The sequence below is a fragment of the Nyctereutes procyonoides genome, unplaced genomic scaffold (genome assembly GCF_905146905.1).
Source record: "Nyctereutes procyonoides isolate TBG_1078 unplaced genomic scaffold, NYPRO_anot_genome, whole genome shotgun sequence".
Classification (NCBI taxonomy): domain Eukaryota; kingdom Metazoa; phylum Chordata; class Mammalia; order Carnivora; family Canidae; genus Nyctereutes; species Nyctereutes procyonoides.
This window is the reverse complement of record NW_026575133.1, coordinates 53,929,573-53,949,323: the sequence shown is the minus strand read 5'-3', so window position 1 is coordinate 53,949,323 and position 19,751 is coordinate 53,929,573. Positions and strand designations below refer to the sequence as shown.

Genomic DNA, 19,751 nt, shown 5'->3' with positions numbered 1-19,751 from the left:
TTTAGTATCTATCATTTTTTTAATCTTTTTGCTTTTTTTCCCCTAAATATTATACTTCTTTTCCTCTGAATATTTTATACTGTAGGCAGAATAACCCCCTCCCCCCCCACACACACCAAAATGTACAGGTCCTAATCACTAGAACCTGTGCCTGTGTTACATTATATGGCAAAAGGGACTTTGTGAATGCAATGAAGGTTATAGGCTCAAAAAAAGGGATAGTATCCTGGATTAGCTGTCTGGGCTCAATCTCATCACATGAGCACCTAACAGTGGGGAATTATCTCCTTAAAAAGAGATGAATCAAAAAAGGAAGTTAAAGGGACTACAAACAAGAAAAGGAAAAAAAAAAAAAGAAAAGGAATCAACTTTCTGTTTTTGGTTCTAAGACATAGGGACCCACATAGGGCAAGTCTTCTAGGAGCTAAATAAGGAAGGCCCAAGTTGCACAAGCAAACAGAAACCTCAGTCTTAACCTACAAGGACCATTCTCCCAGCAATCTGAAAGTATTTCGACATCATAATAGTGACTGTTTAGTGCCATGGCCTATCCTAAGCACTTGCATATGTTTATCTCAGTTGATCCTCATTACTAGCATCACTTAACCAATGAGGAATCTGAAAGTTACATCCATGGGGTAGCATGGGTAAGGTTATGGAGGGCAGGATGTATTCATTCAGTCATTCAATAAATATTCTTTGAGTGTCTATTAAATGCCATACATGTTTTAGGGTCCAGGTTACTACAGTTAAGGAGTCAAACAAGACCTCTCTTTTGTAGTTGCCTGTCTCACTAGGGAGACAGATAATTATCAAAGTGAATGACTGACACAGTTTTGGATAGTAACCAGTGCCATGAAAGAAATTGGAGGCCTGGTGGTTGGTGATCGAGGCTCCCTGAAGGGATGCCAGCTGGGCATCAGTCTGGAGAGAGCTATCTAAAGAGTAGATGTTTGAACTAAGACCTATAGAGGCAACCTTATGCTAACAGAACCCTGGCATGCCTAGGGGTGGAACAGAGGGCCTGGGGGCAGAGTTGTGGGGAATGAGAAAGGAGTGGGAGATAATGACCTATGTTGGTTAGGGATCTGTGAGCTACAGCAGGGTTTCCTTGGTGTAGAGAAGCAGGTTTTCAGTTAAGGCAAACCAAATTACGAAGTAAAGCCTGAGTTCCTTCCCACTGACCTGGTAAAGGTCTCCCTCCCAGGGAGGGAGGTTTATTACAATGACACAAGCCACGTGTAACTGAGATCCTACTAAGGGGCAAAACATGTGGTCTGGCTGGCTCCACTTTGGAGGAAGGCCTGAATTTAAGTCTGGAAAGTGTGTTATCAGGAGGGGAAATTTGTATTTTACATGTTAAACAGGATCTGGATGCTAGAGAATTTGTATATACCACATTACATGTTATTTCCCCCACTGCCTTTATCAAAACCAGTTAGGTAATAAATCAGGTAGGGTGGGGGTCAACCAGCTACAATAGCAGCTAATGTTATTGTGCACTTAATATACACTAGAGTCTATAAGTACTTCATAGAATTAATGTCCTATTTAATTCTCTCAACAATCTCATGAGTTAGGTGTTACTACTATTTTACAGATGAGAAAACTGACACACTTGCAAAGTACCATACACAAGATGGCAGTGGTAGAGGAGGACTTGAATCCAGAACCATTTGACTCCAAAGCACAGACTCACAGCTGCTATGATTCCTTTGTATTTTAACACAAATGTGATAAAAAGTGACTACTGTATTATAATTGTAGTCTAGTTTCTCAGCCTCCAAGGCACTGTCCAGAAAAATGGCTCTGGGTTGTCCGGATTCTTCTTTATCCAGATTTACAGAGATCCCACCTGGCCCCATATTGAGTTATCCTACACTATCTGCACCTTCATGTACACTTCCTTCAGAATCTCTCATTATCAGAGTTCCTACTTTTTATTTAGGGGCTTATGCAAATTTCACTCTATGAGGTTCAATTATTTAACACTTCTCTCGTAAGAAAGAATTTGTTTCCTTTCATATGCTTTAAAAAAAGAAAAAAGCTGGCTGCCTGTGCATTAATCCAAGGAATTATCTCTTTCAAGTTTCCCGTCAAGAGAAAGTTAAAAGCCATAGTTATATTGTGCAGAAAATGTTTTACCTTGATATCTGAAATTTCATCCAGTTCTAGAACCTTGCAATATTATTAGCCATGGAAAAATAAGAGCCAAACTTAATATAAATCAGTAACGAAGTAGACATTTTTATCCACTGCTTTGGCACCTGTCACATTGATATGTAAATTAAGACCTTAAGCTTGTTTTACTTCCTTTTTTTTTTTTTTAAGTTTGTTTTACTTTCTAACAAAGCTTCATCTAGAACCTTTCTGGTAGATAGTTATAACACTGTATCCAGATTTAAAATGTAGCTTGTTGATCTAGAACTTTCATTTTCAGGAAATCGGTCCAATGAAATGATCAGAGTACTAGATGTCTGTGCATGGATAGATGTTGCAGAATTACCTGGAACAGGAAAAAATCTTAGCAAAAAATCTAGATGTGACCAACAGGAAGTCAATTTAATACACCATGGTATATCTTTGTAATGCAGTCATTAAAAACGGAAGTGTTTCTCAGTGATGGGAAAATGTAGGCCATAATGTGAGAATAGCTTATAAAACAGTGTGAATACAACCCCAGGTTTTGTACATATGAAAGCAAAACAAATGACCTCTGAGAGGTGGCATTATGGATGAACTTTATTTTTATTCCAGGAATCTAAAGTTATGGTTAAGACTGTGGGCTCTGGAGGGGCGCCTGGATAGAGTCATTGAGCATTGGACTCTTGGTTTGGCTGGGGTCATGGGATTGAGCCCCGCGTGGAGCCTGAGCCTCTCCCTCTGCCTCTCCTACTCATGCTCTCGCTAAAATAAATAAATCTTAAAACAACAACAAAAAAAAAAGCCTGTGGGCTCTGGAGATGGCCCAAGTAGGTTTAATCCTTGGCTCTACTATTTACTAGGCAACTCACACTTATGAAAATTATGTCAGTTAATTTATGTAAAATCTTTAGTACAATGAAAAACTATCATCATTATAAAATGGAAATGAAATTAAAAATAAAAACATCTTTAATATCAAAGAGGGAGTGTGTTTTATTTTTTATAAAGATTTTATTTATTTATTCATGAGAGACACAGAAAGAGAGGCAGAGACATGGGCAGAGGGAGAAGCAGGCTCCCCTGGGGAAGCCTGATGTGAGACTCGATCCCAGGACCCCGGATCACGACCTGAGCCAAAGGCAGACGCTCAACCACTGAGCCACCCAGGTGCCCCGGAGTGTGTTTAATATTGTACAAAAGGACACATGGGAATGAGAATAAGAAAAACTGGGTTTGAACCCAAGTCTACCAAGTGGTTAGACTTTGTGCAATTCACATCCTCTGAGTCCTGATTTCAAGGGTCAAATGGGGAGAGTAACACTGTCACCATCTCAGAAATGAAGTTGGGATCAAATGAGAGTTTATACAAAGACTACGTAAACCATGTTACACTGCAAAATATTTTATTATTATATTGAGTGTTGACTCCTTAATATCGTACACCTTAATATCGTAATTACAAACATTTTGTCCTAATTCCAAAGCAGCAGAGGCACAAACTTAAATGGTCACAGAAGAAAAAGAAAGGGAAGTAACTTGGTGTAGTGGAATAAGCTTGTTGGCAAGACAGGTCGGCACTTGCCGCCAGTGGAGTGAAGAAAGGGTAAGAGGAGAAGAGAAAGAACTTTATAATAATATTTTCTTAGACTGGCAGGGCTCCTAGTGTGGCAGTCCATTACATCCTAACTACTTCATTGCTATTTAAGAGAATATCTAATCTGATCAGTGGATCCTCTCAGGCATTACTGAGTAAACTGCTGGGCAACAAGAGTTTGATCTAGATTTGGGCCAATAGATTAATTTTTTCAAAGATATTGGGAAGAAGCAAAAATGTCACCAGTAAAAGTTCAAATGATGGTGCTTCATTCTGCTGACTCTGCTGGGTGATTCAGAGACTAATAAAGAAATAATACATTTCAATTCCCACGAGAGACATATGTTACAATTCTCTTTGTAGAGTGACTCATAGCTACGTGACTCTTGACACAACAATTGTATGTTTTGCCATTTTTCAACTGAGGAGGTTGGCTGAATAAGGTTTGAGGTCCCTTTAAGGAATAAAATACTTTTTATTGATGTATAGGTCAAGATCATGCTACTAGGACGTATTATTTGGTAATTTGGAGTGAATTCTTTACCTGTAATAATTTTAAGTATTATAACCTTGATGGAGTTCAGAATTAAAATAAGAAGGACCCTTTGGAGAAGAGAGTAACCACCACAAACATAAATATCACCTTACCTTTTGCCACCCCACTTCCACTCCGCTGGAATTACAAAGGATACGCTTGAGTCAAAGCAGCAAAACCATGCTAATGCACTGAGATGAGACCATGTCATTTAGTTTTATGAAGCTGGCCCAACCCTGACAAAAACAAGTACACACAAAAACTAAAGATCAATGTTATCTAGTATGAAGAAGTAAAATTCCAAAAATATTATTCATCAATTTAGTAGTTTCAAAGGAAATTAAAAGAAACTGATTAGACAGCCACAGCATTTGATATTACATTTGATTAAAAAAAATATCGGTAAAAATAGGACCAGGGAGATTTTTCTTCTTAACAGGATGAAGAGTACCTCAATCAATGGCCCACATTATACTTAACAACAAAACCAAAGGCATTCCCGTGCAGTCATGAATAAGACAAATAACTTTGTATCTGTCTTTTATTTAGCATTATTTTGGAAGTTACTGCAATTAAAGCAGAAAAATAAGAGATTTGAAAATAAGAGATTCAATATTGGAAAATAAGTGAAATTATGTGAAGGCAGTATAATTACACAAAACACCAAAGAATCAACTGACATACAAAGTAGAATTGCTAAGTGCTCTAGTTAATGGCTAAAATTTAAAATATAGTGAAATTACTAGCTCTCATGTCATCATTAATAGAAGTGAAAATTCAATGAAGAAATAAAATGATTCATAATAAAAAGCAGTGCTAAAAAATGAATATTAAAGAACTTTTTCTCATTTTCTAACCATAAATGAAGGGAAGAACTTTCTAACCCTAAATGAAATAGACTCTTTGGTTGGAATACAGAAGAAGAACAAGAAAGAGGAGGAGAAGGGGAGGGGGAGAGGGGAAAAGAGGGAGGAAGAGAAGGGGGAGGGGGAGGAAAAGAAAATAAGAAAGAACCGCCTATGGTACTTTGTTATAGCAGCCTGAGCAGAATAAGAAAAAACAGGATGTTATGAATAACTCTGCTCATAAGTTTGATAACTTGGATGAAATGAACAATTTCCTTGACAAACTGCTAAAACTCAAGAAATAGATAATCTGCATAATTCTACTTAAAGAATTGAATTCAGATAAAAACCTTCCAATAAAGAGGCCCAAATGGCATCGTTGGTGAATAACGTCCAACATTTAGGGAAGAAATTATATTAATTCTACCCATATTCTTCCATAAATATACAAGAGGAGGGAAACTCATTTTATAAGAGCAACATTACACTGACCGGACAATGACATTAAAAGGTAAGGAAACCACATATCAATATCCCTTATGAACAAAAATACTCAATAAAATACTAGCAAAGGAATCTAACAATACTCTGGAAATTCAAGGCTAGTCCTACAAAAAAAAATGGATGTGATTCATACACCAATATTATGAAGGGAAAAATAAAAGACAAGATCGTTTCAATAGATGCAGAATAAACATCCAACAGAACCCAACATCCATTCATGATTAACAAGTCTCAGAAAACCAGGAATAAAAGGGAATTTCCTCAGCCTTAAAAAGGCCATTTACAAAAATCCTACAATTAACCTACTTAACGGTAGAAGACTGAATGCTCGCCTCCTAGGATTGGTGACAAGACAAGGATGTGTCTGGCCTCACCAAGGCTTTCATCAATAGCTGGAGGGTCTAACCAGTGCAGTAGGACAAAGAAAAGAAATAAATGGCATTTGAAAGGAAAATTGGAAAGATTGTAAAGAAAGGAAACATTTATTATAAATAAGCTGCAGACAACATGACTAAATAGAAAACTTCTAAAAATCTACATAAGTGGATCTGGCAAGGTGTCAGGATACAAGGTCAATATACAAAAATCAACTGTATTTCTAGATACAATGAACAATTAAAAATAGAAAACTTTCTAAGAATGAACTAGTAGTTCACAGTGTGCATGCAAGATCCGTATGCTAACAACTAGAAACACTGATAAAAGAAATCCACGACCTCCATAAAACAGAGCACTGCGCTGCGTTCATAGAGTGGAAGACAAATATTAAGACATCCACTCTCCCTCAACTGGTCTGTGCATTCGGTGCAATTATCATCAAAATCCACGAAGGTGCTTGTTTTGGTTCCTGTCAAGAGGCCAACTCTAAAATGTCCAATGGAAAGGCAAAGGAACCAATATGGCAAAACGTTTTTGTAAAAGAACAAAGTTGATTTACTTTGTGCTTATGGAAAGCTACAGCGACCAAAGCAACGTAGAATGGGTGAAAGCAAAGACCCAGAAACTAATGGAACAGTTTAGAAACAGACTAACACCTTGTCAACTGATTTTTGATAAAAGTGCAAAGAAAACAAACTTTGATCTGTCTATGGTACATATAGAATTCTTATACACACCATATGTAAAAAGTGACTCAAATGGATCCCAGACCTAAATGTAAAAACGGAGAACTGTTAAAGTCCTACAAAATAAAAAAGCCTTTGTCACCTTAAGTTAGGCAAGTTTCTTAGATATGACACCAAAACTATTATCCATTGAAGAAAAAGGTGCTCAAGTGGACTTTGTGAAAATTAAGAACTGCTGCTCTTCAAAGAGCTCGGTCAAGGGAATGAAAAGACAAGTATAGACGGGGAGAAAATATTTACAGAGCACATGTCTTATCTAGATTATAGAAATTAGTATCTGGCTAGAAATATGAAAACAAATTGGCTTACCACTTACGATTTTTTCAAATTAATAAAGATAGAATATGGGATTTTTGTTCATTAGTGAGAGTGTGAGGATACAGGTAATCCCATATACTTTTTAAAAAGATTTTATTTACTCATGAGAGACACAGAGAGAGGCAGAGACAGAGGCAGAGGGAGAAGCAGGCTCCCTATGGGGAGCCCCATGTGGGACTAGATCCCAGGACTCCAGGATCACGACCTGAGCCTGAGCCGAAGGCAGATGCTCAACCACTGAGCTGCCCAGGTGTTCCTAATCCCATATACTTGTGATGAACTTCCAGTTTTGGAAAGAAATCTGACAAGATACATCAAATCTTAAATATATCTGTACCCTTTAATACACTATATTTCTAGAAATGTATCCTTAAAATCTTACACTCTGATACTTCTATTTACAAAAATGAAAACAAAAATCAGTCCCACAACAGGAACTGATGAAATAAATCGTGTACTATCCACCTATGGGAGGCTCTGCGGACAGGGAAATCATGCTTAAAGAGTATTCTCAAGACACAACGTTAAGTGGAGAAATAGGACATAAAACTGTATACAGGATTCCATTTTCTGTGGGGAAAAAAGAAAAAAGCCAAGTATGTTTTCTCTGCATGGTGAGATTACCGGTGAGGTATTTTTTCATTTTGTACCTCCTGAAAAACACATTTCCAAGATATAGAAGTTATTTTTAAAAAGGAAATGGTGGGGATCCCTGGGTGGCGCAGCGGTTTAGCGCCTGCCTTTGGCCCAGGGCGCGATCCTGGAGACCCGGGATCGAATCCCATGTCGGGCTCCTGGTGCATGGAGCCTGCTTCTCCCTCTGCCTGTGTCTCTGCCTCTCTCTCTCTCTCTCTCTCACTGTGTGCCTATCATAAATAAATAAAAATTAAAAAAAAAAATTCCTAAAAAGGAAATGGTGTTCTAGAGTAAACATGAAGTTCAACAGAAATCAACACGAAATTCCCGGTCTCTCTGGCAAGGAGAAAGCGAGCATGGCCTGCAAGCATCGGTTTCGCCAAGCGCTGGGCAGACTGTGGGCGATGACGGACAGCTCACAGCTCTTCCCTAAATTCATTTTTGGTGCTTTCCCAGCAAGACAGGACCAGAAGAGACATGGGAACTGACACGTGGGAGCCCCCCTCTATCACCGGGCCCTCAAGCGCTGCTGGAATACTGGTTTTATTCGGACATAAATACGACTTTGAACTCTCCCTTTGTTTGGTTCCCAATCTACTTTTTAATAATCAAGCTCTTACAGAAGTCTCCTGTCGGTGCACTCTAAAAATACCTGGGAAGTTATGTTCGGGACTGGACCATTGCCCCCTAGCGGGAAAGCCCTCAAATAACCTGTTGCTGTTCACACACCACTGAGTGTACGCGGAGCCAGGACACCGAGAAACAAGCGCTAGCTTTCCTCCTTATGCCAGTGGGTTTTTTGCCAGGTCTCTCCTCTTGGAGAAATCTCCGTAATGCCTTCTTCAGAAAATACCTTCTCCAGTACGGCCGGTTCTATGCTAAAGAGGAACTTTTCAGATGTATGAACTTTAAGCCCATAAGGTGGGCACTTCTTTTATTACCTAAGGTGGCCATTTCTTAATGCTTACACGGGTCACAAAGTCTAATGCAGTAAGAGGTCAAGGAGACAATTTAGCATTATGCTTATAAAAGTATCTCCAGCATTTGAGAACATCCCAAGACTTTGTAAAGTCATTATTCATTTGATAATACTAACGAGTTAGGATGTTTTGACCTCATGTGCATTTTTCCATAATGAAGCAGGGTCAGGTTCCAAAGTCTGGGGGGCAAGAGGTGTGTAAAAAACCTTTTTTAGCCATAGTAAAACACACACACCACTTCGGTTACCAACTGAATAGATAGTGCACTATCCAAATGGTAGTGCTCTCAAATACTAAATAATTTGACTTCTCGATTACCTAGCATTCACTTTTATTTCTTGGCTTGGGTTTACTCTTCCAGAAGTGTACAGTACTATCTCCACATGAATGTATATGGGATTAAAAAAATGCTGAAAGTGCTCCCTAAGAAGGTAATGATTTATGATCCACTAAAAATACTTGTCAGTAGTGTTTAGGTTTCACATATAAATTTTCCAAGACTAAAAACCTATTACTTGAAATAAATCCTGTTACACACCAGAAGAACCTGTTTTCCTATTTCTTATTTTCTTTAGGAGTATCTGTACCCAGAATCATCCTCACATAGAAAGTTTACAAAGATCTTCACTTAAAAAAAAAAAAAAATCCTCACAATTTGAAAGGAAAAAAAAAAAGTGCGTGGATGTAGTATTTATTCCAAAAGACTAAGGGCTTCACAGAAGAAAGCTTAATATCCAGTAGTTAGTTATAATATAAATGTGTTTACATAGATACGGAGATTTATAACTATTGCCCAGCCACTAAATAAAGATCAAAGGAGACTTTTTTCCTACTGTAATTAAAAAAAAAAAAAAGGTTAAGACAGAAGGCATAGAATATGAATGTAGGTGTCAAGACAATAGAATACAAGCAATTTGACAAGACTAAGTTTATTCTAAGCAAAATTTTTATTAATAAAAAGATTAACCATGACCATATGAGATGAGTGGCTGGGCTTAGACTTCGCTACATCAAATAAATTAAAAATTGATACTTGAGAATATCATTACAAATTATAATAGCATTCCTTTATAAAGGCATTTTAGTTTTAGCAATGTTTCTCTTAAACATAAAAGACTAACCCTTAAGTGTCATGGGTGAGAATCATTATAGCTACTGTTTATTCAGAAGAGAATTTCCAAGAGCTGTTTGGTGGCATTATCTCAAGACCTACACCCAAACTTTAGGGAAACAATCTTCCAAAAAGGTCTGGAACACTGCGTGATCAGAGACAAGTATCAGTGCTTGATACCGTGGCAGGAAGATATCCCACTCCAAGTCAAGTGTGAAGAACAAATAACACAAATTAAGAATGCACCCAAGACCCCCAAATAAGTTAGTAAAAGTGCCATTACTTTAAGAATTATCAGACATATCATGTGTTTAAATACAAATTCAAATTTGTTAAGTCCAAAAGATACAGTAATTTTATTACATAAAATTTCTCCTGTGTGCTAAAAATGTTAACTTACAAGAACATAATATTTGTAGAAGTGTAGAGGGAATTAAGGTCAAATTGTCTAATCATTTTTCATTGATGAGAATAGAACAATAGGTAGTGGACATAGAAGAAGCACTCAGAGTCCTCTAAAATTCCAGGTTGTCTATTACTGCTCAGCCAAAACACACTGACCATTCTCTAATAATATAAAGGCCTACTCAATTTTTATTTTTAAAAATAAAGTTCATTTGTTTCTTCATTAAAGCTTCTGCAAGACTGACAAAGGTACATTCTACCTATTAAAAATAGGAGTACTCTTCATCTTTGGATAGGTATCACCACTTAAGGGAAATGTAATCATATACAGATTACTATATTTTTATTTGAGGCAGCTGTTGGAGTCCATTAAGCACTTTTTGAACACTGTACCTTTAAAGTTTGTCTTTAATATTAATACTTTGGAAAACCAAAAATAGAGGAAAAACATCTATGGCAAAGTACATTTCATTCAGATTTGATAGCAGTAAAATACAAAAAAAAAAATAGTGCAGTGTCAATTTTATATCTGTAAATCACTTGAGGATAGTTTTATGTTTTATGATTGAATGACAAAAAAAGTTTTAAACTGTTAAAAAAGTTTAAGTCTTTGACTTAGTAAGGCAAAAATGAAATTAAGCACTGTAAAAAGACTTTAAAAATGAAGTTCTACAAATTTGGTTTCCATTTACAACAATTTCATTAACAGATGAGTTAAGTGTAGATACAATGTATCCAATACTCTTATAACCACAGTAAAAAAAAATCTCTAGCAATTTATAGATTGTGAAATCCTTAGTAATACCAATATATATTTAAAACATGTTCATACAGAACCAAGACCTCTCCTTCACCATGTAAAAGAACACTTCTTAGAGATAATTAACAAAAATACCAATTAAACAATGGAAACTCATTTCATTTCACTGCGCCCAAAAGTATGACACAAAATATTGGCTTAAAGAGGTAGATTAAAAAGAAAAAAGAAAACCAGATTCTCCATTCTTTGTCACTTTTATTCAGTAGTAGTATTTTTTTTCCTTATTTTCGGTGCCAGACACGGCAAGGAGTGATTACAGCCAACTGTTATTAAAACATTTGTTCGCAACATATACCCCCTTTACCACTGACCCCAAACTGACTCATTTTGTGTGCTTTCGTTCTTTCATTTTTTAATATACCACCACCAAGACTGGGTGGAGGGGGCAAGGGTAAAAGAGATGAAGGGGAAGAGTCCAGGAGGCCAGAAGAGGAGGAATGCTACAAGCCACAGTAAGAATGAGCTGTATTTAATTTAAAAAAGGGGGGAGGGGTGTACCCCACAAATGATACAGTAATGAGGATACACAATTAAATCCCATAAGCATGACTGAAGGCTTTCACTGTGTTTGACGTCATCACAATGGAAGGCATAAAAAGTGGAGTAAATCAATGTTGATACAGTCCAATCTAGTCCATTAGGCAAGATGGTGCAAGAAGTCATTTAAATTAAAAGTGCCCTACCCTTACCTACATGGCTAGCAGACATGGAGAACACCACAGTGATGAATCCACAGAGATCTCTCCATGTAGCTATAAAAAATGTGTTGTCGAATGGCACATTGTCAAACACTGGAAAAGGGCGCCACAATGGACCTCTCTCTTTTTTAGGTACGAATGCTAGATTCAACTATCTCAACTAAGCAGGAAGTGGGCTCTTCTGTTGGGAATGCCAACCCTAATTCACTTTGTCTTGAAATATATACAGATTGTTTGTAGTAGCTACAGCAATGATATTTTCCTTGGGGTGCCAGGCTGTATGAAGGATTTTCTTGTTGAAGTCTAGGCTGTCAACACTTATTTCATCTTTCTTTCGCTTGCCACTTGCACAGACTTTGCGTGGCTTCAAAACCGTGCGAGGTTTGTTGTTCTCGCGTGATGCCTCTAGGGTTATGTCTCGCTTGGTGTTCCTGTCAAACATTCTGAAGAAATTATTGTAAGATCCGGTCATGACAACACTGTAAAAGTAAAAAGAGTATGAAGTCAAATAAATGAACAAAAGTTTATCTTCAGTAAAATGATTCAGTGATGAAACCTAGCCTATTACTCCACAGGAAATAGCTACTTCAAGCAGATTTGGATTTAGGGAGAGGGCTGTTGACACCAACCAAGGGACCAATCATTCAAACAAACTAGAACTAGTCTGGTACTAGTTAGTGCTAGTTAACTTGGATTTCTATTAATGACTCCTTTTCATGACGACCAAAACTATCACTAAAGCTGAGTGTATTCTCAATTACTGCTTTTTAGTAGTACTGAAATAACCTCTGCTGAATGTTTTCGCAACTACAGGCTATGTGATTAACCACACTGGTACCTTCTTGAAGTATCAGCCAACTGTTGGCTCAAAGGTTCTGAAACCCTTCAAAATTCAAAGTATGTAACTGTTCATCAGAAACCAATGCTTTATTTTGTGATTTAAATTATAAACTATGGAATTCATTCCCAGGACCTTCTCTGGCTGGGATAATCCTAGCTTAAGGATGCTTACAAGAAATCTCCTACTGAGAATATTAAGAGAGTAGAAAATAAATTTTGTATTAGCAGGAAATCATTTTACCTGTAACATCAAATACAATTTAAGCACTTTTTGCGGGGGGACAAATATTTTTAACAGTATCTGTTTAAAAAGTTGCCGAATTTTAACCCTACCCAAGGTAGTTCTGTCAGTTCAACTTTCCATCCATCACTGCTCAACATTTGCTAAGTTTTAAAGTAGCCAATAAGCAAAACCTCACAAATTTGAAACTGTTAATTTAGAAAGGGCCTGGGCTACCTGGGTGGCTCAGTGGTTGAGCATTTAACTTTGGCTCATGTCGTAATCCCAGTGTTCTGGGATTGAGTCCCGCATCAGGCTCCCCACAGGGAGTCTGCTTCTCCTTCTGCCTGTGTTTCTGCCTCTCTCTCTCTCTCTCATGAATAAATAAATAAAATCTTAGGGAAAAAAAAAATTTAGGAAGTGTCTGGTGCTATGGTTACTTACCACGTTCTTCCCCCATGGTTTAAATTGCTATTGTGAATAAGGTTATAGAATGTCAAGAACTGTTTAATGCTTTAAAAAGACTATTTACAAGTATCATACATTATATAGGTCATACGTGAAACACAAAGGATTACCATCTATTCAGTAATGTCAATTCCTCCAAAGGACACTTGACATTTTAATCAAACTCAAACTGGTTTATGTACCTAAGGGTAATACAACTGTATTTATTTTTAAATGATTTATGTAATTTGGGTTGTCATCTTTGTATTATTCGAATTTGTGAGGTTTTAATGGATTAGGACACCTAGGTCTATGGCTATCTGTGAATTTCAGAAATGCTGTGGTATACCTGCCCAAAATGTGTAACCTGAATTAAATCATAAGGAAACATTTGACAATACTCAAATTAAGCAATATCCTATAAAATCATTGGCCTGCCTTTTAAAAAAAAGTCACAGTTGCAGAAGACAAGGAAAGTATAAAAAACTATCATTCCAGATTAAAGGAGAACGAGATAGGACAACTCAATGTTACATATACTTTTGGACTGGATATTCAACTGGATTTTTTTCTCTGCTAGGAAGGACATGGCTAAGAGGACTGGTGAAATTTTAATGGACTCCATAGATTTGATGGGAGGACTGTGCCAACAGGAACTGTTCTGCTTTAGAGGACTGCCCGTCATTACATAGCAGAGACTCTTTTAGAAAATACTCATTAACAAGTTTAAGGGCAATGGGGCACCAAGTCGGAGTTTACTCCCAATTGGTTCACAAATAAAGTATGTGTATCTTTTTGTGTGTCTTTATAGAGAGAGAAATAAAGAGAAGAGACTGACATAGCAAACAGTAACAGGAAAACCTGAGGAAGCCTAAATAAGACTTGTGTCACTCTTACAATTTTTCTCCCCACCTGAAATTACTTCAAAACAAGTTTTTAAACGTTAAGGGAAATCAATATTCCTTTTTGATAATGAAACGTAACTTAAAACTGCCAACAGTATGTTTCAACAACATGAGGAAGAGCTGGTTGTACCAGTGCCTCAGATCGTAGTGTATCAGTATCTTCCTTCTCTTCCTGTCTGCGAATTTCTCCTTTCTCTTCTTCCCTTTCCTTCACCCTTCCTGATGCCTTACGGTTACAGCAGTGGCATTCAAAGGCAAAAGCTTGCTTTTTCCTAGTCTGGTTTACTGTGGCCAGCCTATTTGTGGGTGTCATGTTAGATTCAGATAAAGGTAATATTAAAAACCATACTAAAGACAAATGATCCAACTTCTAGCATCCTCTATAACACAGAACACACCATGAAACCTGAATGCTATCAAGCTTCACTGACTGAACTATTAAATAAAAAGTACCTTAATGACCTTGAAGGCAAGTTTAAGTAATTCCAAATTATGTTTTCTTTTGTTATTATCTGTTTTATTGGAACACAATAAATAGTAAATACTGATAAGGAAAAACTGAAAGATTAAGACTTACTTTATCCTTGGAAATAATGGCATACATTTCCATGATATAGTAAAAAACGAATCATACACCATGGCAAAGTTGTGGCTTATAAAAACCCTAATTACTCATGGTAATATGGTTAAAATTACAGAGAGTAATTACCACTTCTATGAGATATTAATGTATTCGGAAAAACTGGTGTGTAACATTCCACATGAACTATCCACTGCCAAAATATTCCTCAAAATTGTTTCATAGGAGATGGAACCACCAAACTGAAATATCACCATTTTAATTGTTGGCACGTCAAAACCGTCATTAATCTGATTCATAAAAGGAAAGTATTTAAAGATATTTAAATCTAAGATATTTAGACTTTTTTGTGTATTTTCATATTTCCTAGTGAAACACAATGTTTAATTTTCATCTGCTATTATTACTACAAGATTATTGAATTTATTTCAAGCAAACTGAGGGAAAATGAAGAGGATTTGTAACTTATGTCAATCTAAAAAAAGCTATGTTTTTTTTGTGAACGTGGCAACCATACTAGAAGTGAAATAGCATATTTCCTTCCTGCAGTAAAATGCACATTTGAATGAGAAGTTCAAATTAAAATCAATTACCTGTCAGATCCATTCCAACAACATTCAAATTTGTCAAATATGCAGTCATTTTCATACAGTGAACAAAGTTTACTTCTGAGGTATTCATGAACCTGGGTTTTAAATGTAAATATATTACTATAGATATACTTATTTACAACTCAAGATCTGTTAAGTGATATTAGAAAAATGATTTAAATAACTCATTTTTTAAAGGATATATAGACACATAATACTCTGTAATCTTATTAAAACTCAATTCTTAGAAACAACAAAGGCATTTTATCCTTTTCACAAACAAATGAGCTCCCTTCCATTAACACACATTTTCCTACTGTAGGACAGAGAAAAATACCCTTTGGGGCATGACACATGAATTCTTTATAAGTTGGACTAAAATAGGCTAAAAAATTTGAAAATGGTACAGATAAGAGAATAAAGACTATTATAGCAATAGTTGAATATGTTATTTGTTTTTTTCAGTCCATTAACTGCTGATAAATAACACTCAATATTATGTTTTACTTCCTTTTTAAATACCATTTTCTGGGTATAAATGACTGAAGTCTACATTATCATTACAAGTGCCTATGTAATGCACAGCCTGGTTTGGTGATAAATCATAACGGACCCTTGAGCAGCTTGAGGATTAGGGGCACTAATCCCCCTGCACAGTCAAAAATGTGCATACAGCAGCACTTGGGTGGCACAGCTGGTTAAGTGTCCCCCTCTTAGGTTACAGCTCAGGTTGTGATCTTGGGGTCCTGAGATTGAGTCCTATGTCGGGCTCCATGCTCAAGATGGTATCTGTTTCAGATTCTCTCCCCCTTTCCCTCTGCCCCTTCCTGCTCATGCTCTTTTTCTCTTTCTCAAATAAATAGATAAATCTTTTAAAAATATATAAATATCCCCATGTAACTTTTGGCTCCCTGAAACTTAACTATCAATAGCCTACAATTGGCTGGGGAAGCTTACTGATAACAAAGTTAACACTTACATTGTATGTTATATGTAATATGTATTACATGCCATATTCTTCTAACAAAGTAGGCCAGAGGAAAGAAAGTATTCAGAAAACCAAAAGGAAAATACATTTGCAGTACTGTATTTATTTTTATAGGAAAAAACCCATGTATAAAGTATATCCACATGGTTCAAACCATGTTGCTCAAGGATCATTTGTATATAGTTACTCAATGTATGCATCACTGAAAAATTTTTATCACTTGATATTCTTTTAAAATATTATAAAATATTAGAACTTAATGAAAATGGACCTATTTTTTGAGGTGTAACTCTATACTTACTAGTATTTCACAAGGGGATAAACTAAACAATAAACCTGGTATTTAAAAATATATTCTGAGAAATAAAGCATTTCAATCTTAACACTGAAATTACAAAACAGGAAAGTTCCAAAGTTCTTGTTATGATGGGGGGAGGGGGGTGGGGGGGTGTTGTCTCAATCTTACTGTTTTTACTTACAGAGAGCCTTAAAAAAGAATCAATGATAGAAAATAGTTACACTTTCTAAATGCTTAGAATTCTCTATTCTTTATAAAACAACCTAAAGTCATTTTAAGTGTCCGTTTCAACTTTTTAAGTATACTGGAATGATTCAGGCCATGTCTATGTGACATAAAGCACAAATTTGTTAGCACTAAGGAACTGCAGCCCACATACGGTCAGGATAGAAGGCAAAAATTAGTAAGATCAAAATATTCTTTAGTTACACACAACTCAGTAAGTTGTTTATATAAATCCAACAACAGTTGAATCTGTATACACTGAGTATAAAATGGGACTCTACTCTGAATCACTAATCAATTTCAGTATAGGGAAAAAAATCCCCTGCAAATCAGGTAAAACATAATTCAGCAAAGTTTTAGAATGCACAGACAATGCACATACAAGGGTTTCTCACCAATTTTAAAAGACTATGAAGTTAAGGTTCAAATCAATTATTCACAATGGCAACCAGGGGGTGGTGGTGGCAGTGGCGGTGATAGTGAGAACCACCCAGGACACAGATCACAATCTTGGAAGTTACACAAATGTAATTTGAAAACAAAGCAGGATGTATCCCTTTGGCTTTTATTTCAACATAGCACTTATTTTAAACTTTCAAATACCATTAAGGTAGAGTCTTAAGTAGTTTATGTTTATCAAAGAGGATTAAAAAGTTTGAGAAACATCATTCTTATTTTATGGAAAACACAACATAAAGAAGGTACCATTTATAAATTCTGTATTCTTACACAGTGTTCAAGTGTCTTCTACACTGTGGTCTAGGGCTTACCTCAGGTTTCTGTTTGCCCCCACCTGGGCTCCTGTCCCTGGTTGTGCATGTCTTTATTCTTTATTCTCTTTTCCAGAAGAAAAGGATAGGGGAATCAATGGTAGCGTGGCTGGCTGAACTAACATTCTACAACCGATAGCTAAACAACTCAAGCCATCCTCTGGGCTTTCAAGCTCTTCTCCTTTAGCTTAAGAGCCAAAAGGCAGAATGCCAGTCTATTTCACTGGGCATGCCAAGATTAATAAGCTCTAGTTCAACTATTCCACATATTCCAACCAGGACATCTCTACTAGGACTGGCCATTCTCCCTAATTCTCTTCCCCACCTAGACCTTATGAGAGTACTTTTCCCTCCTCACTTTAAGTGTAATGTAGATAGGGAGTCTGGGTAGCTCAGTGGTTGAGCGTCTGCCTTTGGCTCAAGGCATGATCCCAGGAGCAGGGACAAGTCCCACATCGGGATCCTTGCAGGGAGCCTGCTTCTCCCCCTCTGCCTGTGTCTCTCAAGAATAAATAAATAAAATCTTAAAAAAAAAAATTAATGTAGACAGTGGTGGGGGAAAAATGGTCAATATTGAACCAAACTGGTAGCAATATCACACTTTAACTGAAGAGACAACACAAATTATAGAAAAAGCCTAAGGGTCAACCATGCTGTATTGGGATTAATGCATAGTACAAAATCCTCCTCTATAAAGACTTAGAAGTAAATGGGGTATATGCTAATTGAAAGAAAAAACTATAAATACCTGGTATGTTTCCACAGGTCTGTTTTCCATATTTAAGTCCCAAATTTTGACTGACAAATAGTCTCTAGTCATCATATATCGACCACTATGGCTGAATTTTACATCGGAAATCGAGGAGATGATTTCAGAAAAAAAAGACCTGTTACTGGGATCTTCAGGTTCTTCAAACACTAAAAACAAGCAAAAAAAAAAAAAAAAAAAAAAAAAAAAAAAAAAAAGGCAAGTTGTAGAACATTCTGGCTTCAACAAAGCCCTTGCTGAGACAACCATTCACAAACCTCCTAAGAGTGAGCTAGAGATGACAGGCTAGTACAGAACTGAAAAACATTGACTATAAGAACATAACCTCCCTGTTAAGTTTCTAAGGGGAATGACTTAACATTGACTTCAAAGATACAAAGTATATATAGTATGCTCCAGGGGCCTACAGCTGATTTAGCAGAACCAGGCACATCCAGGACTTCTGACTTCAAAGTGCACTGGGTTTAAGTTCTGTATATACCTCAATGACTTTGCCTGTACTGTCACCACAAGGGAACACACCACCCAAATGTATACCACATTTTATTTTATTTTTACATTTTATTTTTTTTTATGGCCAGGTAGAACTTTCCATGAGTTTAAAAAATACTCAACAACATGAAGACAATAATAATGCAGCCCCTTAATTTTTCAACCCAGTGCTTTTTCAAACTTTTTTTTTTTAAACCAAGGAAATCTCTTCTCAGAAAAATCTTCCTAGAAAGCTCAAAACAGAAAGCAATAAAGAAAGGGTGGGAGGAAAATAGAGAAGGGAGGTTAGGAGGGAAGAAAAAAAAGAACTACTTTACTTGAGACCTGGAAAGCCCAACCCCAAGTTACTCAAAAATAACATTCCATTTAAAAATATATCCACTGAGACATCGACAGACATGCTCCCAAGAAAGCCTTTTATGTTCTTCCAGTAGAATAACATACAATGTCTCATGTGGAGTCAGAAAGCTTACCAAAAGGTACAGGAGGCCCTGCGCACACAGGTTTTTAGACTTGTAAACCTAAGTTAGTCACAGTTTCAAAAACAGAAAACAGCACTTGAAAAAAAGACACAGTATACTTACGTTTAGAATGCCTATCACAGAGGGCAGAGGCCCGCATGTCACATAACCGAATAGTTCCTTTACTGCTGCTGTATACAAACGTGTTGCAGCTGTTTGGATGGAATTCTGCTGCCGTAATCACCTCAGTTAGCTCTTCCATATTGGCAGGCTTGATATCCACAATATCTGAATAGCATTTTATTAAGGAATTTCCACTTATGAAAAAGGACAATTCTACATTTCTCAAACCTAAAATTCATTCATAAACTTAAACACAAATATTCATTCTGAAATGGATTCTACTCCTTATAGGAGTATAAATCCCAGAGGAATCAGAACTTCTAATGCT

At 36.6% G+C, this 19,751-nt stretch overlaps 1 protein-coding gene across 1 annotated transcript in view; it reads right to left on the bottom strand.

Moving 5' to 3' along the window:
* Nucleotides 1-11,192: 11,192 nt before the first annotated feature.
* PPP2R2A (protein phosphatase 2 regulatory subunit Balpha) overlaps nt 11,193-19,751 on the bottom strand; it is an 85,598-nt gene continuing 77,039 nt past the window's right edge. Inside the window, exons 7-10 of the mRNA XM_055300123.1 lie at nt 19,424-19,588; nt 18,327-18,496; nt 15,301-15,392; nt 11,193-12,194 (exon numbers count right to left, since the gene is read on the bottom strand). Coding sequence (XP_055156098.1) covers nt 11,915-12,194; nt 15,301-15,392; nt 18,327-18,496; nt 19,424-19,588 — 707 coding nt within the window. The 3' untranslated portion in view covers nt 11,193-11,914. The remainder of the gene's footprint in view (nt 12,195-15,300; nt 15,393-18,326; nt 18,497-19,423; nt 19,589-19,751) is intronic.